Genomic DNA, 23765 nt, shown 5'->3' with positions numbered 1-23765 from the left:
AGAAATGATCGCCCGAGCAGAGGAGGGGGTAAGTCTTGGTCGAAGGGCGGGTTTTGAGGTCCATGATCTGGATGCAATCACGGAGTCGAGTGCGCTGTTTCAGTATCCGCAGATTACTTGTTTGGAAGCTGCTTTGTCCCAAGACATTTCTGTTCCATCTTAGCGAAAGAACAAATGATTTTGTTACTGCTTGAATATCTCCACTTGGAACAACAAATTGATTTCAATATCCACATCTGGCAGTCCAAGAATTTAAATCAACGTGATACATTTAGAGGTCCTATCTCTTTCGCTTCAAGCATCACATGTAGTGCACCCAATGAGGTGAGTTCCAAGTCCCGATGGCTAGTACCAACATGTTCATCTGGCCAGACTCGGTATCAGTCATCGGAACCGAATTAACTTCAGCTTATCTGCCACTGACTCCTGCTCCCTTGCCTTACGGGCACCAGGTACGCCACAACAGTAAATAGCGTACTTTGAAAGTGCGGAGTACCACAGTCTAAACTGACAATGTATGCCCATGCCCATTTGGTGCTTAATTCCAGTACAATTCTGTACCAGCAGATGGAGTGAGAGTATTGGCAATAGATACGCATCCTCAAGGTCCGGACAATTATCACTGTATATGTGGTGCAGATCCGACTTGCGTCGGCTATCAGGCGAGAGTCCCATAGCCGCTTCTTTTATGATATCTTCTCGGTACCTCATGATCCCCATGTATCAGCCTTGTCATAAGTACTTAAACTAGGCGATTCACCCTCCAATGATCATTTGTGGCACTACAGGAACCCAACCTCTAGTACAATCATCAGCTCGATCATTTCATCACTGCAAGCCAGTACTACAAGTAAGAAACATGGCAGCCAATCTCGAAGAGCATCATCTACCCAACAGACTCGATGGACAAAAGCATGAATCATCGGAGATGTCCAAGGACATAGACACCGAGCTAGGCGTGGAAAGAAAAAAGGATGCTGTATCTATCCCTGGTACCAGTGAGCCAGTAAACTCTTTCTGGCAAAAGCTCGTCAACCTCGGTGTCGAACTCCAAGGGTTGGAACCTATACTACTGGAGCTGAGAATTACGTCAATATTCTCACACTATTCTCAAAAACGTCCATGGGGCTTCTTCCGTAAATACTACCTAAGCCCTCAGAATATGCAATATCTAGCTGACATGACCGCCTTGGGCTTACAGGATTGGTATCGGGGCCGCCACGACGCTTGGGTACGGGCTGTCGCCAGCGCAGGCAGCTCCAATGATTATCTGCCTACAGCTGATTCTTCTCATACCGTCTTGCTACATCCTCACCCTCGCACCGCTCCTCGGTATGAGACAGTGGTGTCAGTTTCGTTAACGTCTATGGGTAAGTCGTGGATTGACAGTCTTTCTGTTGCTTCCTTGCATGCTGACGAACCCTTGTAGGAGGTACTTTAACCAGGTTATCTCATTCGTCGGCCTGGTGGGCACTGCCATCTTTGGGATAGTCGCCTCTGTCACAGGAGGTCAGACACTCGCCTCGGTCAATCCACGCACACTCTCCATCGAAGGAGGCATCACCATTATTCTTCTCACCGCCTGCTTCATCGGTTTTATGGGCTACAAAGTCCTACACGGGTTTGCACGATATGTTTGGATCCCCGCGGCATTTGGCGTCGTCATTCTCATCGGCTGCGCTGGCGACCAGCTTCATCAGCAAGCACCGTCGCGTGCAACGGGCGCAAGACCCTGGCTTAGTCTCATCTCTTTGACGGCAGGTATTTCATTTGCTTGGGGAGGTATCATCGGTGGCTACGCTTGTTACATGCTGATGAAGGCGCCTCGCTTCCGTCTTGCCTTTTACTTCCTTTCCGGATTTGGTGTCATATTCTCACTGCTTATGATACTTGGTGCTGCCTTGGGAGGCGCTGCCCTCATGATACCGAACTGGGCCACAGCACTTGAGCGAGGCGGAACTGGTGCCGTTGTTGGTGAGATCCTGATCTCACGACTAGGTGGATTTGGGAGATTCGTTTTGACTATCCTCGCCCTCACAGTGGTCATCACTTCAGCAAGATATATATACAGTATCTCCCTGCCCGCGCAAGCTGTGGTTCCATGTCTCGAAAGGGTTCACAGGGCCATCTTGGCACTAATCACGACAGGTGTGCTGATCGGGGTGGCAATCCCCGCTTCAAAGTCATTCATCTCATCCCTCTCTCCACTAGTCTCGATCCTATCCTATACATCTGGAACGACGGTGACCGCCTTTCTTATTGAGTGGCTATGGTTCCGAAGAGCAGATCCTGATAGCATGGACCCTGCTATCTGGGATGATGGCAAAGCTCTCCCATCGGGAATTCCAGCCATTGCTACTTTTGTCAGTGCTTGGGGTCCAATCATTTGTGGAATGGGTACAGTATGGCTTAGAGGCCCTCTAGCCAAGGCTGTTGGGGATCTGGGATCGGAATTGGCTATTGTCACCGCTATTGTTATCTACATTCCTCTCAGAACATTGGAGATTAAGTATTCTGGCCGATTTTGACAAATTTATGGCAGATATGTAGACAGGCATAGCTATTTATTAAATTAGTTATTGCAGAGAACAAATAGTTCTGAGATAAGCTGATGCTGGAAGATTATCTTCCTGAGCCTCGAATCCTGTGCCCTAAAACCATGGTTTGGCCGTGTTTCAGCAGCATTCATGATATTAAATGTGTTTCGGTCGATTTACGCTTTCCGTGATGAAAACTGGCGATGTATATTAGTGCCCTGACTATTCTTTGATCGATCTATAGCATAGGCAAAGACCGTTTCTCAGTAGATATTGTAAATATCCTTTTCGACATGACGGTCCTCATAGACACTCCGTGATAAGCTTCCTCTCACAACGAGCTGCTTACCCTACGCGGAAGCTCACATGAAACAGCAGGGAGAGAGTGAGCTGTTCCCAACCAAGCTAAATCTGCACTTGTAATATGAGAAGGTTTGTGGGTAATCTCCGTCTAGGCTGAAAATATCTAGCGTGTCTCTTTTTGCCTTTGTCTGATTCGGTCTTTACTCTCTGGGTTGTGGGGTCCAAGATCCACGGGTACCCCTGTAAATTTATTGACTGCCATCTTAGCGAGACTGACAACCCCTTCCTTCCATTCCCTGACCGGTCCCCACGGCTAAAGACGCCAAAGTGCAGATTTAACCAGCTTGGCCAATAAGTCGGTCACGTCTCGAATCCATGCTTCGTTGTATTGCAACGCCATCTTGCGTTTAACAGTACCCTTCCAGGTCCGCTTCATATCTTGGCCCATGCCGAGCCTCTTCATAATGAACCAACCCAAAGCATGTAGTACTTGCGGTAGCGTGTTCTCTTTCGAATGTCATCTTGCTAGACACGAAAGGTCTCGTAAGCCATAGTATCCAGCTACAAGCGATCCACAAGCTCGCGCTATGCAAATATGCCGGATCAGTATACTCCGTGCTTCTTTTGTGGACGCCTGTTTTCGAGAGCGTGAGGTTCAATACCCGCCTGTACCATGTACCATTAGCTCAACCAATAGTGACTCGACACGGCGGCACGCGAACAATGTGACCACGTGCTGGTCGGCCTATACCCACAGATGTCAAACGTGGTAGGGGTCCTAAGGCATGCGACACTGATGAGCCATGCGAGACCTGTCTAAGCCGTGGATGGAGATGTTCTTACGATCGGGTAGAGGGTGTCCTAGATGCCCGCTCTAAGCCTACCAACCCAATCTCTTCCGCACCTCAGGTCGAGTCCTGGAACCCCCGGGAAGATTCTGCAAGCACTCAAGACTCAGATGATGCAACCCGGTCAAATGTCACGAAAAATGAAAAGACTCTGTTTCTCCTTCGCTACACGTCTCCCGATAACATTCTCGATTTTCGGAATGCCCTAGAAACATCATCTGCCCTCCCCGATGAGGCTGGAAGTCCGCCATGTGACCTCTAAGAAGATGTTGGCCAATTACTGTCTCATGAGGATATCGACATGTGGAATCTCCCACTGATTTGGAATAACTTGATGCGTTCCAGCATGATACTCGATCCCTTGGAAGAAGAAGATTTGGGAGCACCAATTTTTGGTGACCTTATCGAACTTCGCTTGAACAGCGACTACCTGAACTGTTGGATCTCATTCCTCTAACTGATCCTTGCGATATCTCCTCTGCTAGCCGTAGCTCCCGAATAAATGCTCGCTTTATCTTTGAGAAGCTGCTCAGTGCTCACCATAAGCAACGTATATCAAGCCTTCGAAGCCTTCTTTCGGAGAATGTATCCATATCACGTCATGATTCACCGCCCAACCTTCGCTGCTGCCGAAAAGATATCATCTCGACTACTATTTACCATGATCGTATCCGGCTCTATTTATAACAATGCTGAAGACTTTTCCGACATAACACCCGAGGGGTTCGACACTTTAGAATCTATCGTTTTTGAGCATAAAGAATTTGAACTCATGGTCAATGGGGATCACGATTGTGGCTTGAAGGCCTGCGATATGCACATCGAGCTTTCGAATGCAGCTGCTATTGTCAATATCTCCAACTAGGAATGACCGACAAAAGAAAACGCTGTCGAATGCGAATGCTTCGGATCCCTATGCTTGTCACTGCTGGTCGAAGTCTATCACTGTTTACGACTCGCAAACTGGCTACGCAAGAAACGTCCTGTAATACCTTTGCAGAACGGTGGTATGATTGGATCAAGACAGAGAGAAGGATACGGTAAGTCTATGACAGAGTGCGCTTATGATACCCCGCTAACTCTTTGCTTGCAGAACAGCATTTACGATATTCCTAATCGACAGTGAACTTGCCATATTCTTTCGAACTCTGAACCAATCTCTCAAGTCATGGAAGCGTTACTGGGATAAGAAGCTCTCGCTTGAGAAGCTCTGCAACGCTGAAGATCTTGCTGAATCGAGACTTGGAGAAAGCCTGTACTGGCTAGCACGACTATTAGTGCATATCAAGCCATAGAATCGTCAACATTAGGATCCAGATCTAGACTCTCTGGACTGGCTCCATCGCCTGATCCAGGACCACCGAAGAAAAGACTTTCCTTAGATTTATCATATCATTAGCTATTAAAAACGACTCTTAGCTCCATAAAGACCACAGAGTTGCAGTCAATAAGGCTTACATCGATGCCTTTTTGGGATTTTGTCAAGTCACGTTGGTTTCAACATGTGACATTTATTTCTTCCTTGCCATGCCAGTGAATAGATTCCAACAAGATAGAATCACGATGCCGATAACCTATGGAACCACATAGGACCTTCTCTGTCGTAGAGTTATTAGGATTTGGTTACATATACTGGCTCATGAGAACTAAGTATCTGTACTGTGTTTGTTTACTTGAGGATATCATGCAAGCGGTTGACTGATGACATGTTCTTAATATATTATTGAGTCGCATAAATGGGCCATTTCTTTGACACTGGAAGTCTCTCCTAGTCAATCCCGAGTTCAAAACCACTAGTCATATGAGCTATCCTACCCGTCCATCTTATTGCTTACTCGTCACCTGCTTCACGAGATCTGAAAGCTGCAAACTCACAGCTTCTGGAAGCTCGACAACCGGAAAGTGAGATTCGCCGTTAAGCCTGGCAAAGCTGAACCACTCAGGGTGCTTGCTAGCAAACTCATCATGTGCTGCAAAGTACGCCTCGTCTCTGGGATGACTGAAGACATGTCGAACCAAAGGGGGATCATTAATAGTCTCAAGTCGCTCCATAGGTGAACCCCAGCGCTCATAATTCTTTTCCACTAGCCAGCAGAAATGAGACCAGTTCTCGAACCCATGTGCACCCACGTCATTCTGAAAATGATCTAAGACGTTCTTGTTGGTGGTGTTGTCGAGCCAGCCTTTGACTAGAGCGGCTTGAGCCTCGTACCAAGTATCCTTGTTCTGGGTCTTTTGGAGGTGTTTGATGAATTCTGGAGGAGGTTGAGTCAGGATCAAATCCGTCAGCAGAATAGCTGGGACCCGCTCCTTTCCCAGTCGCGCTGCCATCTCCATGGCGCACCAACCTCCGTGGGAGTGAGAGATAGGAATGAATGTTTGAACCTGGAGGGAGTCGAGGAGTGCAATCGTATCGCTTGCTTGATCCTCCACACTCCACTTATCCATGGGGTCGCGATTGGAACCATGGCCTCTCCATACAATTCTGATGACGCGGTACTTGCCCACTAAGAAGGGGAGGATGTATTTGTAGCCTCGATGATCTTGACCGAGACTTGGCAGACAGACAATAGTTGGCTCAGATGAAACCATGCCTCGGTCGTCGAACGACAGTTCAACATCATTGATGGTCCGTGTGTACAGCATTTTGACTTATAGCAATAAAATATCAGAAAAGAGAAAGAATGTGATATTTTGTGATAAAGTTGGCGTTTTACCCATACCTCTGAGTGTACGTCGAGATTCACAGACTGATATATACGACAAAGCCAATAGGGCATGGGCAAAGCTCCAATTAATGTTTCGGTAAATGAAACTATATGCTATTGCCAATATTGCACGATGTCACCGACTGCCCCTACCTGCTGCACCTCGCTCACAATCTCCCTTTTCATAATATCGCTGCGTCACAGTCCCGGCTAAGGTCTCAGCCATTGCGGGTAAATTCCGATAAATGTGGGTTCTTCCCGCGGGAATGGTAAAGAATCTTATATCTCTTGAAGATAATTGGTCAAGGTTCCACAGCCCAAGGCCGTTACTGACTCTGTACGGTATGTCATGGCTTTGTCATTCCCCACAATTGTGTCAGTTAAAGTAGTCGGATTTTAACCACAGCCGCAAGACGGCGTTTTAGCCACGACACGGACGGAGTTTTACTTCAGCCTCATCGCTCAGCTGATAGTCCCAACTGTCAGGGTAACACTGCATCGAATATAGGATGCTTGTTGTGCTGTATCCGAAAATCCCAGTTGCTGCTTTAGTTTAGACTCATATACCCGACATATGAAGTGAAGGTTTGTTAATCTTAGTGATAGATGGCTTCTTGGCTATATCATGCCCCCCACTTCTTCGATTTGAAGTTAGCAGGATAGTCTATCCAGATAGCTTGGGCCGCTTTACCACACATTCCTCCCGCCTCATACATACAAAGAACAACTTCCTATGGCTTTAGTAAGTTCTCTCCTTCCTTCAGATTGACAGGTCTAACAAACCACTTGCAGGCATGGGAGATCCAAAGAAGATAAAGATAAAGCTTCGAGGTGGAGATATCGAAGCTGCTCACGACGGCAGTATCTTCAAAGCTCGCGGTGTACGATATGCCTCAGCCAGCCGTTTTCAACTCCCCGTTGTTATTGAGGGCTGGGATGGAACCCTTGACTACACACAGCCAGCTTCCATCTGCTCCCATGTTGCATGGAGTAGGGTCGAGAAATGTTCTGGAAAGCTTGGGAGACAAGACGAAAGATTTATGAGCTTCTTTTGCTAAAGGAAAGGCGAAGGCGCTAGGTGATTTTGATATCAGTGGAGATGAGACGTTTGGACATATTGTGTTCCATGGCAATAATCTATAAAATGCTATCAGTAGCCTAAACTACCTTTTTCCTAGCCTTACAAAGGATTCATTTGTATTGATGAGACTCGTAAAGTATAACTAAGCTTACCATTGTTCAAGTACCGTTACCCAGCGGTATGCTGCCTGAACTATGTTTATGAGCGTGTTATTTTGAGTTGATAGACCTGACAGCTAATGCTTGCATCGCACACCTTACTCGTACCGTTACCCAGAGGCTCCAAAAGTCAATCATCTACCGAGATTTATACAATGCCAATATGTCGTCTGCCTTTCCATGCGCTGCGATATCTAGCGCAGTTTGACCTTGCATGTCTTCTGCCATAGGATCCAGTCCTTTACCCATCAAGAACTGAAACCTGGCTACCCTTCTGAATGACCGTTCTTGGCCAGCAACAACATGAAGCAGAGACTGACCCTTGGTATTAACAACCGACCATTCCACTCCCATCTCTTCAAGGAACGCCCACATTCTCGGCTCCGTCTCCTCCACAGTTTGCTCTTCAAGTTCCTTGTCGACCTTCCATCTATCACCACCCCATTTCTTAGACAGGGTATGCCTCTCTTCATCCATCTTCGCCCAGCTAAGATCAACCTTGAAACTGCTCGCATGGAAGTAGCCGAATGCAGGTGTTTCCCCGGCTTTGTTCCGCGCGTTGATGTCTGCTCCCTTCGAGAGCAGTAAGTCAATTGTATTCTTGACAAAGCCCTGCCAGCTCGCATCACCGTAGTAGTCTGCAACGAGAAAAAACGGCCTTCTGAAGAGGGTGTGAAGCGGTGTATCGCCGTTGGCATCTCTGACCGTAACGTCGACACCCGCGGAGATCAAAAGGTTGACTTCGTCTCTTGGGTTTCCTGGTTTTTGGCAATATATCGCATAGTGAAGTGGGGTTCTGCCATTCTTGTCAAACTGATATTGGAGATCTGGTGCCAAGGCGATGATATGCTTAACGAGGTCGATTCCGAAATCGTCGGCAGATACAAGATGGAGGATGTTTCTACCGGAATCGTCCCTGCAACGGAGATCGGCGCCTCTGTCGATCAGTATTCGTGCAGCTTCTGCATCCCCTACTTCCAAAGCAGCTTGAATCAATGGGATGCCCTCCCGATCCTGAAGATTGACATCGAGTAGTGGGTGCCGAAGAATCAAGTCGAGGTACATATTCCGCTTGCTGTATGTCATGTTGGGGCCTGAACCTCTTCTTTCCAAAACTCGATGAGCGATTGTAGTCTCAGGGTAGCAAGAATTCGGATCGGCGCCATGCTCGAGTATTAGCTTGACGATTCGACTGCGAGCTGGGCGGCTTGTCATTGCAAGATCAAGAGGATACAGCTCATGGCACGAGTTAGGATCTTGTCTCTCTGGCTTCGCATGCCATCTATTTACTGAGCGCCAGGCGGGTACTTCTTTACCGACTCTCCGAGCGTTTGGATCGGCACCGAAGGATAGCATCGACTCTACTGTATCGACATCTCTGGCCAGGATTGCATTGGTGAGACACGATTGATCAACGACAACGACATCGTCTATCGGCTTGTCTAACGCGTCTAAGAACATTGTCTGGTGTTTATTGATAGTACACAAATTGATTGAAAGTCAATTGAGGAACGGTGACATATTTTAAGCTTGCTACGCCTGGCCTAATCTTATTCACACCTACCAAATTGGGTCATGGCCAACCTGACTACAGTGGTCGGACCATCTCACTAGGTAGGCAGAAGCTCACTAGAGAGATTATTTGCATGTGAATATTTACAGAAGCTGTTGTGTCATATGAAGAGTGACAAACCTTACATAATCACAATACTTAGCTGAGTGGCTGACAAACGATGTCTCCTGATTTCTGGCATTTATAAAATCTTCTTTAGGCTTTCTTTGAGCCCCCATCAATATGGTCAAACGTCCAAATACTCCAATATCTCATCAGCACCCCGCTCCGGACTTATATCTTTCGTGTAGACGATATGTTTTGCCAGTGTCCTGTTGCTTGGATGATTCAGGAAGTGTTGATTGTAGCTCAGCTTATGGCCTCTCCGTTCCTCCATGATCCGAAGCGCCTCGTTGGTGCCTTCGCATGGGAGGATAAGAAAGACCCCTTTATAAGGAGAAATAAGTTCTGCAACGTGATCGAGTTCTTCCTTGTTCTCAAAAATAGAATGGCCCGCCCCAAAGTCAAGTATTTTGCCATAAAACCTATCTCCAGGCTTCAGAGAATTTTTCAAGATGTCCACGACAGCTCTGTATTCGAAGTACTTCCAGTACTTCAACAGAGCCCCCACGCCCTCTTGTTCGTATAGTTTGTTTGCATGAGAATCGTCGTAGTTGAAGGGTGCATAGAGCTCTTTGCGGTGTCGATCGAGGCTGAATAATTCCTTGTTGAGCTTTTCTGAGAGGACTTTTCCAATAGTTGTTTTCCCAGCGCCTTCGGGGCCGATGAGAATAATTGTTGGGCAAGGTTTGTCTGGCATGGCTTCGTTATAAAGGCTCATCAAAGCATGAGTTTTGGGCAAATATAAAAAATCGAGCATGAGCAGCCGTCTACTTGCTTTAATAGATGAGATGAACAGAGAATCCTTCGTGAAGGATTACGGGTAAGACGGCTATTCTTCTATTAGCAAGTGACTCATAATTCCGAGTTTAATTGATATGTTTGATAAGATGCCGATATCCGAATAACACCGTCTCACAAAGAAACCCATTAAAATAACCTAAGAACCGCTGACTCGAAGTTCTCTGAAAGCTTTCACCATTCTGTAGCAGCTGTGTAATTGCTGCTTCTAAACGTGCCATGCCAAGGCAGAGCATATTGAGTTAGGCACGATGCGGGGTAAGCTTCAGCACTGTAGCAACTGGGGAGCGGGCTAAAAGGCGGGCTTCAGAAGTAGAACCGCCGATACGCGAAGATAAACTCCACATCGTGCTCTACTGTAACCCTGCAGGCTTCGGCTCTTCATTCCGTACTGTGCAGGCAAGCGAAGCCAGTCCAAGTGGGTTTGGCTGAGATCGTCTAACCTCGCATTAAACTGTTTGCATCCTCATACTTAAAGAAAGCTGGCTGGGTAGCACTGCTGAGTTGAAGTTTAAGATCTCTATATATATACTCAAGGAAGTTTGAACATGTCGTCGAAACCATTCCCCCCTCCTAATGGGATGACCTCCTTCTGGCGCTCTTCCCCGGGATCGCTTGACAATCACCGATCAACGAAAGAATTACCCTCGCAATGCGACATTCTTATCATTGGAGCCGGATACTCTGGTGCTTCACTCGTGACACATATGCTATCGCAGCCTGAGTCAAAGGACAAGTCAATCGTTGTCTTGGAAGCCCGGCAATTATGCTCTGGAGCGACAGGAAGAAATGGTTCGTTTACTCCTTGCCAATATCGACTCCCAATGCTAATTATATGTAGGAGGGCATATTAAGCCTGATGTTTACAACTTGTGCTCGAGAATGGCTTCAAAGCATGGTATCGACGCCGGAGCAGAGATTGCGGAGTTCGAGCTCGCCAATGTCGAAGCTGTCAAGAACTATGTTTTGGACAACAAGGTAGATTGCGATTTGATGATTACTCAGGCTGTCGATGTACAGCTATCAGAAGAGCACGATGCGCTGCTAAAGGCTGGATATGATAGGCTTATCAAAGGTGGTGTGAGTGCGACAAAGAACGCATTCTATGTCGATGGCGAATATGCCGAAATAGTAAGCATGCTCTATGGCCTTCTTCCTTACTCCAGTTCCAGTTTTTATAACGGAATTCTAAATTGTGAGCCAGGTCTCAGGCGTGAAAGGCGCAAAGGGTGCATTCAAGTACACGACCGGTCATCTCTGGCCTTACAAGCTGATCCATCACATGTTCGCCGAAGCTCTGGAACACAAGAACCTGAACCTTCAAACCAACACTCCCGTGACCTCAGTTTCTGCCTCCCCAGAAGCTGACGGGAGCTGGAGCGTCACTACAAGTCGCGGTGTCATCAAAGCTCGAAAGATCATCATGGCGACAAATGCCTACACCGCCGCGCTTCTTCCCGAGTATCACGAGAAGATAATCCCTTACCGTGCCATCTGCAGCCGAATCATTGCTCCGAATCCACCGCTTTTGGCAGACTCCTATGCTATTCGATTCAGTCCTACGGATTTCGACTATCTTATCCCTCGACCAGATGGCAGCATTATTGTTGGAGGCGCTAGATCGGCTTACTTCAGACATACTGAGGATTGGTACGGTAGTGTTGACGATTCGAAGATCATTGAAAGAGCGAAGGATTACTTCGAAGGGTACATGCAGCGACACTTCCGTGGTTGGGAAAACAGCGGTGCACGTACAGATCAAGTCTGGACTGGAAGTGAGTGTCCATGCTCATCCTTAGCCTCTTTTTGTCTTATGCTAACCAGATATTCTACGTGCAGTCATGGGCTATTCAGCAGACGGACTTCCCCGCATCGGCCGTGTGCCCGGGCGAAAAAATATGTTTATCATGGGCGGTTTCACCGGTCACGGAATGCCGCAAGTCTTCCTGACCGCCAAGGGAATTAGTCGCATGGTCCTGGAGGATCTAGCGTTCCCCGAGGCCGGAATCCCAAGACTTTTTGAAGAGTCGGAAGCGAGGCTAAAGAGCGATGAGAACTTCTTGAAGGAGATGATTGATGCGCAGCCAAGCCTGGCTAAGATGTAGTTGATGGCAGCGTTTACAAGACTATGGAATTTGGGTACTCATAGCAAGGTAATAACCAGAGACCTTTTAGCTGCTGCAACTTGTTATATCTTCCCGCTATATACGGAGTAGGTGGAGACATTAAGATAGGCGGTCGCAATTCGGTATCTCTTGTCTCCATTCACCTACCGATTTGGGCTTAGTGGCTTCAGTGTCTGTTGTTGACGTTTTCCTTTCCACCGTGGGATAAAATTCTGCCCATCAATTAGCCCCATAACGTACCTCACGGCTGTCTAGTTCGGGCCGCAAGACATTGTCACCCATCTCATACGGCGGTACTGCAGGGACAGGCGCACATTCCGTAGTCTGCTCCATCTCAGATCTTGCTCCATCAGCGACTCGAGAAACCGCGTTGCGCTCTCTCTTCTTACGCCGCCGGATGAACAACATGGCTGCAGCCACAAGAATCGCCAACCCTACAACAGGGAGAATAACGGCAAGAGCAATCGTGGCGTCCTTTGAAAGACCGGAGTTCGAGTCTGTTTCGTCATTCGTCGGGGCCGTCGCTGATGCGGTTTGCTCAACTTGCAGCGGTCCGACGATGTATGTCGTCGGCGTCTCCCCGCAACCCCATGAAGTCACCTTGTCGTTGTCGTCAGAAGCGGTTTGGTAAATAAAGTAGAGGCACCGCGACGAGGCTCCGTAGGTGCTAAGATTTGTTTGTCAATCTTGGATATCGACACTCAGCAAACAGTCCTACCATTTCATGATTGGAGAGTAAGGGCAGAGTGAGGCAGCAGTGCCCCCACAATCGGGAGCTGAAGCATCCTCGCATGTAGCGGGGATGTAGCAGCTTGTCTCGTCGCAACAGCCCCATGACTTGCCGCCGCTGGGAGTGCTGCAGGTGGATGGTGAACCGCAGCCTGCCTTGTAGTCTTTCCAGTAGTAAATGGCGGCAATTAGCCGGTCTGACTCGGTGTCCCAGCCATATTCGCAGGTGCTTACCAGGATTTTCAGAAAAGTAGCCGCAGATATGTGCATCTGTAGTCGCCTTGAGCGCCTCCACTTGGACGGCGTCAGGTTCGTGTATGTAAGGCGGGCTATTTCCCCGCGGTCGGATTTCGTCCATCTTGCCAGTACTCTCGACGTGAGGCCAGCTGAAGCTGATCTGCATAAACTGCGTAGTATCAAACCATTTCCGGATTGTAATCTAATTATTTTCAAGGCAGATTGTGAAAAGGCTAAGATATCAACCTCCGATATTTGACGGCGGTCTCTTGAGCATATAATCACGTGTTAAAAGTTTAAATCACCTAGACTAGCCGCGAGAGGACAATTCAGATTGAAACTATTAAAGGCCTTTGTTAATTCTATTTTACTAAAACCCTCCTAACATGCTCCTCTATATTCTTTGGCAACGTGAGACCATACCCATCCTTAACGTACCTGAAGAAGAATTCCACGAGGCCGCGACATGCATGTTCAGAACCAACATACGACCTTCCCTTGTATTCTAACGCTTCTAGCTCATAGAAATAGGCCTCATTGACTTCAAAGAATTGGTGCACCACAGCTTCCGTAGGCTTCTGGTTATTCTTGAAGAAAGCTGAAGCAACACATATCTTAAGCACTGCCGCGCCACCTTTTGTCTGTACGACCTTACTCTCCTTCTTCGCTACAAGCTCCGGCTGTTCGTCTGGCTCACCAAGTTTAGGTTTCATAGTTTCCGAAGCAGGAGGCCTATTAATCTTCTCGCTCTCATAGCACGGATCCTCGATGAGTTTGAGGTCGTAGCGTGCCAGCAGCTCATCAAAACGTTCCATTATGACGACGACAGGGAGGCGTTGCGTACGTATCGCCTCTGTAATCTCCTCGCGGTGCATCCGCATCTGCTCCTTGGCTTCACTCTTATCCTTCACAGACGCAATGCCTTTTTCGGAGCAGAACTTTTGTTGCATATACGCGATTAGCACTGCGACGGAGCGTGAGCGCCCAGATTTACAGTGGATCAAGATATTCCTCCCCTCGCCAGTATGCCACTTGATAAAAGCATTAGTCTCATCGAAGTAGTCGATCAGATTTGAGTTGGCATTGTCCTCTAGCGGAATAATGAGGGGGTACTTCACGACGCTGCTTGTGATGCCGTTTTCGCCAGGGAAGAACCTTTGTAGACCGTAGGAGGTGTTGCTCTTGTCCCATGCAAGTGAGTCCTTGGGATGAATAGCAATAACCGCATGGATATCATTTTTCGCAAGAATATCTTCGTTGAGCGCATGGTTCATGCCCCCGATAAAAATGCTCCCGGGTCCCGCAAGATCTGGGTGAACGATGCGCGACATATCCGTGATGTCATTCCGGGTCCATTCACGGATCTCGTTCCAGAACTTGGCATGCAGAAAAGCGAGGTCGCCATTCGACGCGAGGTTGTCGAGTGCCTTGTACGTAGTCGGCTCATAGGAGGGGTTTTGCGCAAATAGCTCGCTCCACTCTGTTGACGGGGGCCGCTTGGTGGTATTGTCCATCGTGGTTGGAAAGGAACACCGACAAGGAGAAAGGAATAAAGCAGGAAAACACTGTCGATCCGAGAGAAAAGACTCGGGCCTGTAGTTTAGAAGCTTATGCGCGAGGGTTGCAGTCTTGGCGAATGTAAGCTTCACTGGCATAACTGTAGAAATGTAATCGCTAGATTGGGAGCGGGACGTGTTGCACGCTGATTGGTTTAAATGCTGTATTACTATGTGGAGTTTTTTCACTTGCCTTATTTCTTTTTTTTTCTTTTTTTTTAAGGCAAGTCGACAACTCAAGTATGACGATATTCAATTACATATACTCGTTTGAGAAAAGCCAGAAGTGAATTCATTTAGTCATTGAATAACTGGTCGTCTAGCTAGGTCCCTGTAGATGCCAGCATTCTACCTGACCTGATCACCATTGCGGATACTCATGGCGCCTGTCTTTGCTGGTCCTGCTGTTGAAGAGCTACTAGCTCTCGTTCGGCCTTAGTGACAGGCTCCTTGGGTAGAAGCTTGAAGTACCATGGCGCAACAATCGCGATAACACATCCGAAGCTGCAGGTAGCTGTCAGAGTCGCAAAACCGACCAAGTGCTGGGGAGCATTGGCGCTGGGCCACAAATAGCTTCCATAGATAATGGCCAGATGGCCAAATGAGTTGACAAAGGCAATAGCAATGGAGCGCTTCTGGTCGGGAAAAGGTATTGACTCGCTTGTCCAATTGAGCATGAGAGGGAGTCCGGTGTAGAGGCCAGCAACAAGCAGGCACATCATGACATATTTGGCAATTGCGGAATGAACGAAGGCCGAGATTATGCATGCGACAGCTGCAAGTCCGTAAAGACAGCAGCTATGCCATCTTCTATCTTGGAACTTGTCTGAAGTCCAAGATAGAGCCAATTGACACACGGCGCCGGTGATCCAGATGGGGACGGTCATCCACTGCGCCGTGACCTTTGTGTAGCCCATAGTCTTGAGAATGGTCGGAACAAAGTATGAGATCGACATGCCCAGGATGATGATACTATAAGCGATGAGGAAGAACCAGGTCTTTCCATCAGTGACAACAGCCTTGAAAGCCTGCCACGAAGTCATACGGCGTGTTGTGCTGCCGACACTGACTTGCCGATCGACGAGGATGCGAATCTGCGCGAGGCGACGCTGGTCGGGAGAGAAGTAGCGGGCGTTTCGAGGATAATCTGGTAGAAGAAAGTATAGCCCGAAACCGCAGAAGACGGTGAGGGCGCCCTCGACGATGAATAGCCAGCGCCAGCCGGGAATGCCCCGGACTCCTTCGAGACCTTTAACGATGGCACCGGCCATGATACCACCCAAAGCTGGGGCGATGCAGCCAGATGTGTAGAAGATACAGAATCGCTTGCCTACCGAGAGTCAGTAAATTGCAGAGATCACCGAGGTAAATAATGCTTACCAATTTCCTTCTTGGTGTACCAGCATGTCAAAAGGTAGATGGCGCCAGGGAAGAGACCAGCTTCGATGCAGCCGAGGAAGAACCGTCCGGCAAGGAAGCCCTTGTAGCTCTTGGCTTGTGAGAGGGCAATTACGATACAGCCCCAGACCCAGACTATGGTTGGGAGGTAGATTGATGGGCGGCATTTGTTCATGATCATGTTGGAGGGGACTTCGCAGAGGAAGTAGCCGACGAAGAACAGGTACACAAGGAGCGAGTAGTCTAGCGTCTTCATGTCAGCAGATGTAATTATTGGATCTTGAAACTAGAAGCATACCGTTGTCCTTCATGTTAAGACTTTCACTCATACCAGCTGCATTTGCATTCGCCTGGACACGTCAGTCGCCGTTCTTCTGTCACTGTTGATAAGTAGACTTGCGATATTTCCACGATCCAGGTACGCAAGAACATACATCCACCACAAACAAGGAAGAAGTGTAAAGTCAATCTTGCGAACAAGACGTCTTTCTTCGACCGTATCAGGGACATAGTTTGCCAAAGCGATGGTGAGTTCCTCATCATCAGCCAGAGTATCTCCGGGCTTGAAGATCTCGCCATCTGCAAGGTCTTTGGAGACACGTTGCTGAGGGGCGGGCTTGTCTTCACTTTTGGACTCCATTGTGATATTGGTGTAACTTTACAAGAAGAATAAGATCGAAGGCAGGAGACAAGTCAGAATGATCTATTGGGGGATATGTACCGTTATATCTCCAGGATCGGCAGTCGGCGTAGTTCTCCGATCACCGAACATCTCTCCCGATACAAAGCTCGCCTAGTATCTAGTTCATTCCTTTCAATGATAAGCATTAATTCGCTCTGCTCCATACACGCCAAGACAGAAGGATGACTCGTGAGCACAAGGAATCCTTGTACAGTGCGGAACTATTGTGCGGGGTACTTGCCATTAAGCTTGTTGAGGAAGGGAAACTAAAAGCGACGAGATAAGCATAAAATGTGCCGGAGTTCAGATATATAACCGGCTATCACAATGCCAAGATGTAGGATTACAGGCTAATGGTTATGAGATCGCAGACAAAGAGGTATTTTCGTACGTCGAATGGTTAGCGGGGCCCAGCTTTGGTACGCACTGTGATTGGCTCGCTCTGTACGGTATTTATCATCATGAGTTACAATAATACTTATGTTGTCTGTCAATCTTCATCAAGACACAGCTAGATGATGTAAGTAATATTCCCCGAGTACTTGACTTGGTGCTTTCTGCTCCCTAAACTTTCTACCGATGCCACATTGACTCTCAAGCTCCTGATGATCCCCCGCATGCGCAGGTAAAGTATTATTGAGTTTATCATGTTTGTCAGAGATTATTTTAAGCAATAGTATAAGCATTTCAAAACCTCTCTTCTATACGAATACACAGTTTAAACTGGCTGCGCCTATCATTGTCTATAATTCCTAGATGAGGCGTTGGATGACGCGGACAGCTTCGGGACGGGCCGGCGCATATGGGATGGCGTTTGGGTTATCTAGTTAGCTCTTATTGCATATTAGCTTTGAGTGGTCTCTATTTTGAGCCTGGCAATTCATTTCATGGGGTAAAGAAAGCTCTTTCGAATTGCATAATAGAAATACATGCAGATGGAGATTTCAACCGTGCACGTGATGGGCCAGCATGCTGCGGCCAGCCCCTCACATCATCCCTGTGAGTTCTTTTTCTGCCATCAAGTCAAATCATATCATCACAAACACGATGCCTCCGACAAAGCTTCCCACCGAACCAGCGAGCTTTCGAGTGGCGATCGTCTGCGCTCTCCCTCGTGAAGCTGATGCTGTCACTCTACTCTTCGACGAACTTTGGACCAAAACGCACGACGATGGACAAGGTTCAGATCGGAATACCTATGTCACTGGGCGGATTGGACAGCACAAGGTCGTCCTGGCCACTCTACCTGGCATGGGCACAATCAATGCGGCAAGGTCAGCTGTCAAACTGACAGCAAAATATACTGGCTTGAGGCTAGCACTCCTTGTTGGTATCTGTGGCGGTTCACCTGTAATCGCCAACACGAATGCCTTTCTAGGAGATGTAGTGATGAGCAAGTCTATCCTCCAATACGACTTCGGCAGACAGTACCCTTATCACTTCGTCATCAGAAGGTCGGTTGAGGACAGTCTCGGAAGACCCAATAAGGAGATACGATCATTGCTTGCGGCCTTCGAAACGGAATTGGTCGATCAGAGACTAAAGCACGCTGCCACAGGCTATCTAAAACATTTGCAAAACATTGCAAAAAAAGACCAGCGTTGCGCCAACTATCAATATCCCGGAGCGGCGAAGGACAAGCTGTATCCCTCCAAGTACCATCACAAGCACAGGAGATCATGCAGCGAATGCACGAATGACTCGAATGCCATTTGTAACGCAGCCACCAAGTCCTCTTGCATCGAACTTGGGTGTGATCCGTCTCAACTAGTTGCAAGACGTCGCACTGCGAATCCTCCTGCAGGTGCAGACTTTGTTCCACAACTCTTCATCGGTCGAGTTGGTTCAGGCAATTCCGTTATAAAAAGTGCCTTGGATCGAGATCGAATTGCAGCCGACCATGGCATTATTGCGTTTGAGATGGAAGGCACCGGTGTATGGGACCATGTACCTTGCATTGTAGTCAAGGGAATTTGCGACTATGCCGATAGTCACAAAAATAAAGACTGGCAAGACTTCGCCTCTGCTACAGCCGCTTCTGTTGCTAAAGCCATCGTGGAGCGGTATGCGGTGGATGAGTGATGCATCGTCAGCTCCTATAAGCGGTATGTTTTGGTCCTCTCTTATGGTACAAAGCTTACATGGGTAGACTTCCGTGGTATCAACAAGCGTAGCGTCGCTGGCAATTCTGCCCGGGGTGGAGCGTGGCTAATCAGGGCGATGTAACAGGTAACGCGACATCCATGCCTGGCCCTGGTCAAGTTCCAGGAGAGCATGACCCCAGAAATCCCTCGCGTTTTCCAGTCAAACGGTAGTAGGTAGTAAGGAAAGTCCTCAAGACTGATGAAAAGAAATGCCTGGGTCATTTCGGCAACAGTTGTCTCGGAGACGAGAATGCTATCTTCGTTATTATCTATACAAGCTCCCTAAAGTTTATTCTACACCTTGTAGTACTTACATAGTTCCAGCTGTCCTGGCTTAGAGCTCCCATGAAACACTTGTAGTTAAAGACAAGGGCCCTTTCTTCAGCGGGACTATTGTATCCAGAAGCAATCTTGGTTCTTCCTACTGTCTTAGCCTTTCCCAGACTAGAAGCTTATTGCACGATGAAAGGGTCAGGTATCAAAACTCAGCCATGTACGTTATCCAATTTATATATACTTTGAAGTACTAACTCGATCCAACCTCTCTCCATCTTCAACACTTCCGTAATATGTACCGAACTTTCACATCTTATTTCATGCAACTCATCCAAGTAATTTCCAGTCAACAATCAAGCTAAAATCCTCCTCATCTCTAGTTACCAACATACTTCACAGTAACAGAGTTGCTGGTGATAGAACCAACAGCCTGGACAGTCTGGCCCTGGTCAGGAGAGATGTCAATGATCTGAGCACCAGAAGGACCAGAAGTACCCTTGGTTCCAGAGACAACAGCATTGGTGAAAGTGACAGTGCCAAAGTTGGCAAGGTCAACCTGGCTACCACCCTCCTGGAAAGCCTCAACAATCCACTCAGCGTTGGTCTCGCAGAGGGTAGAAGGAGTGTTGGTGAAGCTGTGCGTGACCTTCTGGTTGGTGGTCAAGTTCTCAAGGGTAGCAACACCCTTGGTCTTGGAGGAAGCATCAACGGTCATGCGGATCTGATCGCCGACAGAGACGTCAAAGTTGCTGAAGCTGTAGGCATAGTCGGGAATCCACTCATACCAAGCATCGAAGGATCCATCAGCGTAGAAGGAGATACCAGTCTGGAGAATGGCAGTCTGGCAGGTATCTCCGTCAATACCAACCCAAGCAGAGGCAGCAGCGCCGTCGGCACCGCTGACCTCAGGGACGGTGATGGTGCCCTGGACTTTGTTGTATCCGCTGCCGATCTGGACAGCTCCAGCCCAGTTGCCAGAGTACTGGTCGTTCTTGGTGCGAGCCTCGGAGTCAAGAGACCAAAGTCTCTGGTTGGGGTGAGAGCTGTACTTGGCTCGGCGGGCAGAGCGAGGGACAACGGGGGAAGTGTCACGGGGAGTGAGCTTGGTGCCAGGAGCAGCGAGGGCAAGGCTGGCGGCAGCGAGGAAGAGAGTGAACTTCATGATGAGGGTTGAGTTGGGAGTGTTGGACTTGAAGAGATGAGATGAGCTTGATTGTTTCTGATGCTTCTGGATATTCTTTTTCTCTTGGCATTTTCTTAGACTTATATAGATTTTGCGTCTATAGGATTTCCTATGTGCTCTACTATCTATCCCATCAATCCAAAGAGACTATTCCTCAAAGCGTAGGTCCATAACGTCTGATATCCTCGATGCCGTACTTCCGTATAATCAGCTGTAAAGTCCACAACTACTAATGTGTATCGTGAGTGCGGAATATTCTATCACATCTCTATAGCTGCACTTGAACAGAACCTCCTCCCTTTTCTGGACATTTCACCATTAGCCCCGGCAGTCATGTCTATCGGGCTTTATACCACTTGCCTATCTGAAAGGGACCTTTTATAATACCGCTATCACTGATGCAGCCTGGCTTCCGAATGTGGGCACATCCGCGGCTTCGTGTGAGATGATTGGAGAGAAGTTGAGTCTAGGACCTGATGGTAATCAAGCTTGATCTGGTAAGTGCGCCGAGGCCGGATAGAAACCGGCATCTCTTACAGCTGGTCTGCGGGAGTTGGCGTGATGTGCCTTATAAAATGACAGGGGTTCAATCTTCCGATGACTACTACACAGAATGCAATTCCACAATATCCAGAATGTCAATACATACAACGATCATCTTGACTTATAAAGAGAAGAATTAGGCATTTAACTTAGGTTTCAAAGATTAGCAGACCCTGATGATCTCTGATCTTGACACGACAGTTACATGCATGAATATCCATGCTATTCTGTTATCAGTCGCGATCGGCGCTAAATTCGGCATAAAGATGCCGTGCAACTGCTTCGCAATAATTGTCCGCTACCAACACGGCAATGATATGCAACAACCCATTTATTACAGCTAGGTATAACTCATGAACTTTTGTCGATGCTAAAGAGCCCTTATCACATGGGTCTCTGCGTTGGTGTTGCGCTATTTTACAAGATCACTTGTCACGGCTCAGACCATTCCCTCTTGCGCTGAAATTACCTTAAGGCAGTTTTTGGCCTCGTATGGTCGGTGTAAAGAAGGGGAAGTCTCAGTCACTATGGTGTCAAAAGCCTCCGACTTCTACCTGCAGTACAGTGACTGGCTCTGTGACAGTGGGACTGAAGAAAGTGCAGTGCTATGATCAAACAAAGACGACTATGGAGACATTAGGATTGAGAACAGTTCATAAATTCTGACAATAGTGAAGGGGTCGGAGGTTTTGATCGCATTCTGTCGGAGATTAACCGGGTTCGTTTGTGAAAGCCCGCCGTACGAAGAATACGAGGGTCGAACGAGTTAAACATAGAATACAACGGTTGAATGTAAGAACAGGGAAAAATTGTGAGTAAATGAGGAGTAGTTGTCGGTGAGGTACTCTAAGGAAGCAGCCGTAGACGTCATATCCAATTTGGGGTTGCATATCGCCTCAAGCCACATACTTGGTGCCCAATAAGAAGCATCATTTTGGATTGAAGAAAATGTCATCTGTCGTGTATTTTAAGCTTATTACTGATTCTAAACGCTCAAGTTAACGGTCGCGGCCAACAGAGTCATGAAGATGCTGTCAATTGGTTAACTTCATCAGCTGAACTTTGACTAGCAGCTGGGAGCCAACCGTTTGCCGCCCAACTCAACAAGCTACGTGACACAGATATTCAGCCGCACCGAAAGCTGAAAAAAAAGGGTATCATAATTGGAAACGAAAATTTGTCGGTTGAGTTTCGTTTGGCGGTTACGACGATCCTCTTAGTGGATGATGCAAATGCCCATGGCTGCAGTTCGATCCCATTTTCAGTTGAGGCGATGAGATGCTCAAATGACAGTAGGGTATCTTCCCAGGCCTTGATGATCGGCGACCTCGGCGTGACTCTGTGGTAAACCTGAGACGCTTGGCGTGGGTGCGCGACGACAGGAAGGGAGCAGTAGAGAGCCGAAGCATGGGAGCGAAATTGTAGACTTGACAGTTGACAAGTTGAAGCTAAAGCAGGCATATAGCGAGAAGTAGAAAAAAATAGATTAACACTCAAGCAAAAGGTCAACGATACATAGTGTCTGAAGATATCTTCGAAGGCTTCAAATTCGATGACACGTCATGGCAGAAAATGAGATACGCACATCTGCCAATTGCAACATGCGTGACACATGCTCTTCTTCATGATATGATGGTTGAAATCAGCCTCGCGGCCTGCCAAGGTGACCACGACCAACATGAATGTGTCTTCGATGGTCAAGAATAGCACTGCGGGTGATGCCTGCATACTAACACATGAGTCAATTCGAGTCGAGAAATATTTGTGAAAAGAATTTAAACGCGCCTTCACGCCGTCTTAGATGTCAATCACAATCAACCTGCATTCCAACCTACCATCATTAAGCCCTTTGAAGAACTATCCTCACACAATGGAAGCCTACTACCCTTCCCAACACACCATGGCCCCCCAATTCCCTCTCATCCAGCCCCCAAACTGCCCTCTATGTCCCAACACTCCCATACGTGCCAGAGTCGATCCTGCAAAACGTAGCCCGACCGCTGGTCGTCCCTACTACTACTGTCAAGCAGACCACAAACGCCAGTTTCTCACCTGGGACGACATGTTGGGCATCTCCTCTGCCAACCCCCGATGTCGATGTGGTCATCACAGCCGACGAAACGAGGGCAATGGACCTGTGCCGAGCGCATGGTACAACTGTTCTTCACGACGATGTTCTTTCAATCAGAACATTGACGTGGATGACATTGTTGAGTCTCCCCACTCCAGCCCTTCGAGCCGGCAGGGTAGTACTGGCTCTTCAACAATCGCCAGGTATGTATCCCGTAGAGCGTACTGGCTTAGTTATCTGACAGCATGCAGTTCAACGTACGGCGGAAACGACAGGAAGATGACCGCAAGAGAGGAGAACGACAGCGAACTGCTTGACAAGATGAAGGCCATGACTGTCAAGATCGAGAAGCTCGAGACTACCATTGCCTCTCGGCCTTCAGCCACTGCCAGGCCCATCGACGACAATTGTTGTGTGCATGGGAATGGACGCCGGTCGCTTTTCAGCCGTCGCCGCTGCATCTGTATCTAGGCTGAACTTGCTGAATCCTTACGTTGCTCCTGTATCTCCTTTGCCTTTCTGTTTTCCTTGTTACTCTCGCTGAATATCCATTTAGGCGACATATTGATTTCATAGCTCGTTCATTAACTTTAAGGACTTTATCTGAATAATTATCAGTCGCGAACTATTAGTTCTTGTTGCATATCAAATTATGAAAACAGTGATCGAATCCATACTGCCATATAAGTCGAAGGAAGTCGACAGGCTTCGC

At 47.8% G+C, this 23765-nt stretch overlaps 12 protein-coding genes across 12 annotated transcripts; 6 read left to right on the top strand and 6 right to left on the bottom strand.

Moving 5' to 3' along the window:
* Positions 1–859: 859 nt before the first annotated feature.
* FOIG_08494 (uncharacterized protein) lies at positions 860–2528 on the top strand (the record flags this gene model as incomplete). Its single annotated transcript, XM_031208532.1, has 2 exons — positions 860–1332; positions 1430–2528. The coding sequence occupies 2 exons, from the start codon at positions 860–862 to the stop codon at positions 2526–2528; spliced, it is 1572 nt and encodes a 523-aa protein (XP_031061538.1).
* A 1761-nt stretch (positions 2529–4289) lies between these two features.
* On the top strand, positions 4290–4553 carry FOIG_08493 (uncharacterized protein; the record flags this gene model as incomplete). Its single annotated transcript, XM_031208531.1, has 1 exon — positions 4290–4553. One exon carries the CDS (start codon positions 4290–4292, stop codon positions 4551–4553), a length of 264 nt encoding a protein of 87 aa, XP_031061537.1.
* Positions 4554–4603: 50 nt separating this feature from the next.
* Positions 4604–4983, top strand: FOIG_08492 (uncharacterized protein; the record flags this gene model as incomplete). The annotated part of the gene is made up of 2 exons (XM_031208530.1): positions 4604–4728; positions 4782–4983. The coding sequence occupies 2 exons, from the start codon at positions 4604–4606 to the stop codon at positions 4981–4983; spliced, it is 327 nt and encodes a 108-aa protein (XP_031061536.1).
* A 529-nt stretch (positions 4984–5512) lies between these two features.
* Positions 5513–6334, bottom strand: FOIG_08491 (uncharacterized protein; the record flags this gene model as incomplete). The annotated part of the gene is made up of 1 exon (XM_031208529.1): positions 5513–6334. The coding sequence occupies one exon, from the start codon at positions 6332–6334 to the stop codon at positions 5513–5515; it is 822 nt and encodes a 273-aa protein (XP_031061535.1).
* A 1439-nt stretch (positions 6335–7773) lies between these two features.
* Positions 7774–8721, bottom strand: FOIG_08490 (uncharacterized protein; the record flags this gene model as incomplete). Its single annotated transcript, XM_031208528.1, has 1 exon — positions 7774–8721. The coding sequence occupies one exon, from the start codon at positions 8719–8721 to the stop codon at positions 7774–7776; it is 948 nt and encodes a 315-aa protein (XP_031061534.1).
* A 713-nt stretch (positions 8722–9434) lies between these two features.
* Positions 9435–10007, bottom strand: FOIG_08489 (shikimate kinase; the record flags this gene model as incomplete). The annotated part of the gene is made up of 1 exon (XM_031208527.1): positions 9435–10007. The coding sequence occupies one exon, from the start codon at positions 10005–10007 to the stop codon at positions 9435–9437; it is 573 nt and encodes a 190-aa protein (XP_031061533.1).
* Positions 10008–10656: 649 nt separating this feature from the next.
* FOIG_08488 (uncharacterized protein) lies at positions 10657–12213 on the top strand (the record flags this gene model as incomplete). Its single annotated transcript, XM_031208526.1, has 4 exons — positions 10657–10900; positions 10950–11239; positions 11313–11883; positions 11948–12213. 4 exons carry the CDS (start codon positions 10657–10659, stop codon positions 12211–12213), a joined length of 1371 nt encoding a protein of 456 aa, XP_031061532.1.
* A 240-nt stretch (positions 12214–12453) lies between these two features.
* FOIG_08487 (uncharacterized protein) lies at positions 12454–14849 on the bottom strand (the record flags this gene model as incomplete). Its single annotated transcript, XM_031208525.1, has 2 exons — positions 13639–14849; positions 12454–12901 (listed from the first exon to the last, which is right to left on the bottom strand). Exons 1-2 carry the CDS (start codon positions 14712–14714, stop codon positions 12454–12456), a joined length of 1524 nt encoding a protein of 507 aa, XP_031061531.1. The 5' UTR covers positions 14715–14849.
* Positions 14850–15035: 186 nt separating this feature from the next.
* FOIG_08486 (uncharacterized protein) lies at positions 15036–16794 on the bottom strand (the record flags this gene model as incomplete). Its single annotated transcript, XM_031208524.1, has 3 exons — positions 15036–16086; positions 16137–16404; positions 16486–16794. The coding sequence occupies 3 exons, from the start codon at positions 16792–16794 to the stop codon at positions 15134–15136; spliced, it is 1530 nt and encodes a 509-aa protein (XP_031061530.1). The 3' UTR covers positions 15036–15133.
* A 1059-nt stretch (positions 16795–17853) lies between these two features.
* Positions 17854–19486, top strand: FOIG_08485 (uncharacterized protein). Its single transcript, XM_031208523.1, has 2 exons — positions 17854–18941; positions 18986–19486. The coding sequence occupies exon 1, from the start codon at positions 17884–17886 to the stop codon at positions 18916–18918; it is 1035 nt and encodes a 344-aa protein (XP_031061529.1). The 5' UTR covers positions 17854–17883; the 3' UTR covers positions 18919–18941; positions 18986–19486.
* FOIG_08484 (uncharacterized protein) lies at positions 19467–20550 on the bottom strand. The gene has a single exon (XM_031208522.1). It carries the CDS (start codon positions 20416–20418, stop codon positions 19633–19635), a length of 786 nt encoding a protein of 261 aa, XP_031061528.1. The 5' UTR covers positions 20419–20550; the 3' UTR covers positions 19467–19632.
* A 2332-nt stretch (positions 20551–22882) lies between these two features.
* FOIG_08483 (uncharacterized protein) lies at positions 22883–23524 on the top strand (the record flags this gene model as incomplete). The annotated part of the gene is made up of 2 exons (XM_031208521.1): positions 22883–23256; positions 23305–23524. The coding sequence occupies 2 exons, from the start codon at positions 22883–22885 to the stop codon at positions 23522–23524; spliced, it is 594 nt and encodes a 197-aa protein (XP_031061527.1).
* Positions 23525–23765: the final 241 nt, after the last annotated feature.

This window comes from Fusarium odoratissimum, assembly GCF_000260195.1.
Source record: "Fusarium odoratissimum NRRL 54006 unplaced genomic scaffold supercont1.13, whole genome shotgun sequence".
Classification (NCBI taxonomy): Eukaryota; Fungi; Ascomycota; class Sordariomycetes; order Hypocreales; family Nectriaceae; genus Fusarium; species Fusarium odoratissimum.
The sequence above is the reverse complement of the archived record's forward strand: the minus strand, read 5'-3'. Positions and strand labels throughout refer to the sequence as shown.